Source organism: Chenopodium album, chromosome 4 (assembly GCF_948465745.1).
Source record: "Chenopodium album chromosome 4, dcCheAlbu1.1, whole genome shotgun sequence".
NCBI classification, from domain to species: Eukaryota; Viridiplantae; Streptophyta; class Magnoliopsida; order Caryophyllales; family Amaranthaceae; genus Chenopodium; species Chenopodium album.
Window position 1 is genome coordinate 70868157 of NC_137837.1, and position 6032 is coordinate 70874188.

The window sequence follows — 6032 nt, forward strand, 5'->3', positions numbered from 1 at the left end:
ACGCGGGCTGTTGGGTTTTGTGTGAGAAGCGGTGTGGCGGTGTACTGGTGTGTAGTGGTTTTTCGTGGTATTGCGCAGCTGTTTTGGTGGCTGTTGTGTGGTTTCAGTTGGCGAGGATGGATGGTAAAGGCCGGCCAACTGTTTAAGGTGGTTGAGGGGCTTGGCCGGCCGATTTTCGACGAGGCGAATTCATTTAATTTTGGATCATTCAAGTGTTGACACGTGGCAATTAAAAAAAAAAAAAACTTCTTCAGCAGGTCACCAGTCATTGGGACCATTGGAGGTTTGTTGACCCCATAGTTAGAATTATTAGAAAATAAAATTTAATTGAAATTATTAAATTGTTAATAGTTGGGATTATTAAAGTGTATTTTTTCAAAGAATATAACCCTAAATTGACATTTAATCATATTTTTCCACTCAAATACTCAATTAAGGACTCACGTTCAAATATTCTTGTTAGAGGTCAACAAATGGACCAATCAAAATTCCAATCTCTCAATTTTATAATAAAAACAGAAATTCAATGAATTCGCCTGCATTAACCAAACTTCGTATCAAATTATGATTTTACACGTTACCCTATTAATCATACGATTAACAATAAAAATAAAAATTATAATAATGTATTAATGTTATATTTCTAAGTCCTTATCATTCAAGTATGACCTCATGACATAACATCCGTACATATTAAAACCATAATCTATTTTCCCCAATTCTTTTTCTACTTTCTCTCTCATATCTTTGATTAAATTCATAAATTTGATTTAAATCGAAACGCTGAAACAACAATTACTGTATATATAAATTTTAAAACATCCCCTTTAACTTTCTCCCACTTTTTCTCTCACTTCGAGATCCGCCATTAATACGGTTTCAAGCTTTTCTTTATCCTTTCATGGTTTAAGCTCTTTAATTCATTGCTTTTCCGGTGAGTTTTCCAGTTTTTTGTAATCTGGGTATTTTTTATTTGTGTTTAATTTTTCTGGGTTTTGTTTGGTTTTTCATCTTCTGTTGAAAATCTATTGCATTATGTTTTTGTAATTTTCTTATTTTCGATGTTTTTGGTCAGTTTTTTGTATGTAACTGTAAAATTGCTTCGAATTAATGTTTGGTTTTTTTTTTCGTCTGTTATTGGTGTGAATATGTTTAATTTCATCTTATTGAAGTATCGTTTCATTGAATGAAGTAGTAATCAATTTGAGTTGTACTCGTATGTTTTTGGTTGATCTTTTTTAGCAATATAGTTATTGGTCAGCTGAGAATTAATTGTGTATTAATTGGGTTTATATGGAATGAGATCTTACTTGAATATGTTTAGATTTGATGCAAAAAATTCATTGTTTTGATGATTTTGGTGCAGATTATGCTATAATATTGAAGAACTTGATAAATCAGGAGAAAAAGCTGGTTTAGTTGCAAGTTTTTTATTACAATTTGGGACAGTATTAGTGCTCAATTCAATTATTATTGAACCTGTTTTGAATCAGTGAATTGAAGGGTTTTTGAGAGGGGTTTTTTTGTTAGATGAGAAGTTTTTAAGTTTGAAGGTCAACAATGAAAGGGTTTGAAGGAGTGTCATTGAATATGGAGAGGAAATGGGCATTTCCTCTTGTTATAACCTCAGTGCTTTGTGTATTTGTGTTAGCATCATGCTTTAACATGGGACTTCTTTCGTCTATTGGCTCTATCCCCTCCATCAATACGATTATAGCTCATTATTCTAGGTCATCAGTGAACCAAACGAATCCGTTGTTTGTCGAATCAATTGTGTCTCAGCCTCCACCACCACCTGCCCTGCCTCCACTCCCTCGTTTTGCTTATTTGGTTTCTGGATCAAAGGGTGATTCACAGAAGCTATGGAGAACGCTGCAGGCGTTGTATCATCCTAGGAATAAGTATATTGTTCACTTGGATTTAGAGTCTTCAGTGGAAGAAAGATTGAGTCTGGCTGCACGAATTGATAATGATACGCTGTTTTCCACCGTTGGGAATGTGCATATGATCACTAAAGCAAACATGGTCACTTATAGAGGCCCTACCATGGTTTCAAATACACTACATGCTTGTGCAATTCTTCTCAAGAAATATAATGACTGGGATTGGTTCATCAATCTCAGTGCTTCAGATTATCCTCTAGTTACCCAAGATGGTTAGTTGGTTTCTTAAAGTAGTGATTTATCTATGTTTGTATTCTAGTTTGTGTTTCTAATTTGATTATGGAACTTTGCACAGATCTCATATACTCATTTTCGAAATTGGATCGGAAGCTGAACTTTATCGACCATACTAGCAGACTAGGTTGGAAAGAGTAAGCTCAATTTATCTGTCTATAATTTATTGTGAAGTGTATGTATTATGCAGTTGTGTTGATGTATGAATATGTCACATGTACTGCAGGGCTGGAAGGGCTATGCCTTTATACATAGATCCTGGGCTTTATTCATCAAAAAAATCTGACATATTCCGGGTTAACCCAAGGAGAAGTTTGCCTACATCATTTAAATTATTTACTGGTTAGTCTTTCTTTTCTTTGTCAATTCTAGGAATTAGGTATACTTCCAATAATATTTAGGAAATCAAAGTATGCTCTGAAAACTGATTTATTATATCCTGAAATTCTTTGTTTGTGTCTGTTTATGGGGTGGCCAAAAGAATCAGGAAAATTGAGATGATAAGAGATAGGATGTCTTTTACTCAATCTGATGTTGCTTGTAGTTTGGTATATTCTAAGATTTTGAAGTCAATCTTAGCCGTGAAAATAGACTGATCACTATTAAGTAAACAAGAAGACTTATCACAACTTCACTAGTATAAGAAGTTAAGAACGGCTTTATTTTGATACTCGGTAGCGCTTTATGTTTACTTTGGATAGAAAAATGAATAAATGTGGTGGTTGCTTTCAAGAATTTCGAAAATTGCATATTAAACATGTTATCCCTCTCAAAATTATACCTCTTTAAGAGTTGGGAGCATATTGACTGATTAATTTACTGTTTTGGCTCTCATCAAAACAGGTTTAATGCCTCCTTCATTAGCTTTGGATTCAATTCCTTTTCTCTGTTTCTTCTGAAGATGTATGTTGTATGTATTAGACTATCAGTTTGTGATATCTTTTGATTTGCAGGTTCGGCATGGATGGTTCTTTCGCATGATTTTGTGGAATACCTCATTTGGGGATGGGATAACTTACCTAGAACCATGCTTATGTATTACACAAACTTTGTCTCATCTCCAGAAGGCTACTTCCACACTGTCATCTGCAATGCACCCGAGTTTGCTAAAACTGCAGTTAATCACGATCTCCACTATATTGCCTGGGATAACCCACCAAGACAACACCCACGGTATCTTACCTTAGCTGACACCGATAGAATGATTGGCAGCAATGCTGCATTTGCCCGAAAATTCAGGCAAGACGATCCTGCATTGGATAAAATTGACCGGGAATTACTTGGCCGCATAAATGTGAGTGTTACTCCTGGTCGTTGGTGTGGTGGTAAGCCACGTTGTAGCAAAGTTAAAAATCCTGACAAGGTAAAACCAACTCGCGGAGCTCAAAGGCTTGGTCAGCTTATACCAAGAATAGTCTCAGCAGAGGCATTCCAAACCAGGCAATGTAAATAGATTTTTCATGGAAGACTTCCTTGCTTGACTTATATCAGACTTCTGAAACTATGTGCAGAGAGATAGTTTTCGCGTTGGGAGATCAAGCTTTGAGAGAGCATCATCAGGGAGTTCTTTACATGCTCAAATATATATCATCAGACACCGATAGAAATTTCTTTTTTCTGATTTTTTTGGGGGAGGGGGGGTGCTCACAGAGCCATGATTTGGCCTTAGATGGGTTAGATTTAGGACTACTATTGCTAGATTTTTGTAGATGTTAAAACTATACTTACATTTTTTCTCTCTTTACATTGGCGACTCCATGAGATGTATGTTTCCTCAAATTCGAAATAAGCTTAGTACATATGAGCTCCTTCAGTGTTGTTCTGAAGGTCCAAAAGTGCTATTCTTGTGCAGAAAATTACTTATCTTTTGATGTTTGACATTAATTAAGCCTCTCATTTTATTTTCTATATTTTTTTTTTAATAATTTTGTGTGCATTAAATTTTGATTGTTTTGTTTATATTAGAAAGTATTAGGGCATAATTGCCAGTTGGTTATCAACTAAGACCATAGTGTAAGGGTATCTTTTAACCTTTTTTGTGATCACCGACGCAATTTGGTACTGGTTGACAAATGACAATAATGATTAATGACAAATGCTAACGCATAATCATTCTGTAACAATTAGAGAAATCATGCAGCCACTTAAGGAATCTTTCTATTAAAAATTAGTTCACACATTAATAGTATTTTGAATTAAGAACCCTCCTTTTTGTGAAAGATGTACTCAAAAGTAGCTTTTTATAATAGGAGTACATAATTAACTATATTGATGTACACATAAATTTCACTTTATATTATCATATTAATAATAAATTGAACATATTTGAACTAATTTTTGGCGATAATGACGTTCACATAAATTTTACTTAATCTTATCGTATGTTTTTGGTGTTTAGAGAGCCACAAGGGCGGGGGTGAGAATCGATCCCAGGACCTCCTAGAATCGGGAGGGAAGCTCTAACCACTTGAGCTAGCTCTCACTCTCTAATCTTATCGTATGTTATGAATGATGAATTGAACTTATATGAACTAATTAGGGCTTATTTTATGTTACATGAATTTATCAATTCTTATTTTATCTTATTGGAACTTATAAACCTTTATTTTATTGTAATCCATCCTTCTTTATTATCTTATTTCAACTCATTAGCCTCTAAATACAATGAAAAGTGTGGAAAAGCAAATAAGTATAACAAAAGAAACAGAGCAAGTGTGATGCTTAATTTCAAATTTTGAACAAAGCAATATCATATTTATACACTCCTTTATTTGAGCTTTTTTTTTTCCAAACACTTCTTAAAATATTACTTCACTTGAAGTACATATGTTGAATCCTTGACACTAATTAGACAAAAATAGGATAGATATTTTAGGCAAATTATAAAAATTTCATAACGTAGTTAAATCAAACATTTAAACACGTATCCCATATCTGTATCTAATAGGGGTGTTCCAGTAACATAGGTTTCAAAAAACAAGATTGATAAAAACTGAGGAAAAAAAAAAGTTAAAGTCTATCAACATATATTCGATCCAAATCCAGTTCACAAAAAGTAATTCATTTAGCTAAAGTGTATTCCACACAAATTGCATAAAAGTTAGAACATTGAAAATTAGGAAAGTTAAAGTACTGAGTACGTACTAAATACTTCTTCTGTTTACCATAATAATGTTAATGTAACCTTTTATATTACGTATTACAAGATAATTAAAACAATTTTTTAATATTATTGGTAATTTTATTGTATATTTCATACAATAAAATTAGTTAAAGTGATACAATATTATTTTTTGAAACATATTAGTTAAAGTGATACAATAACATTAGTATTATTTGTCTGATAAATGATAATGTTACATTATTGTATCATTTTAACTAATAATAGACTTTAACTACGTATTACAGATAGTTAACGTATTACATATATTCATAATCAAAGTTATACATTAACAACCATATTAGTTAAAGTGATACAATATTTTTTTAAAAAACAAATGAAGGAACTGCCTATATTTATATCATACGAAGTATTATATTATCAGTTGTATTACTCATACGGAGTAGTAAATAACGGTAAATCTTGCACAAAGCTACTACATATAATTATACAAACGAAGCATAAAAAACATTTTCTTGTGCATGAATGAGTTAAATTTTTTACTTCATACTTGTATTAGCTTAAACTTAATGCAACTATCTTCCCAAAAAAGAATAAATTAATAAGAGAATGAATTCAATTGTTTATCCATGAAGTCATCATCCTACATAATCTTTTAATTAGTGAAGTAATAGTCACTTAAAGTGCATTTTATTTAATTATTTTATCTCTCAATAAAAATAAGGGCTAGGTTG

General features: G+C 32.4%; 1 protein-coding gene across 1 annotated transcript; it reads left to right on the top strand.

Annotated features, from left to right (window-relative positions):
• The first annotated feature begins 683 nt into the window (after positions 1-683).
• On the top strand, positions 684-4087 carry LOC145629268 (beta-glucuronosyltransferase GlcAT14B-like). Its single transcript, XM_081681815.1, has 5 exons — positions 684-934; positions 1367-2155; positions 2239-2314; positions 2404-2519; positions 3131-4087. Exons 2-5 carry the CDS (start codon positions 1561-1563, stop codon positions 3628-3630), a joined length of 1287 nt encoding a protein of 428 aa, XP_081537941.1. The 5' UTR covers positions 684-934; positions 1367-1560; the 3' UTR covers positions 3631-4087.
• Positions 4088-6032: the final 1945 nt, after the last annotated feature.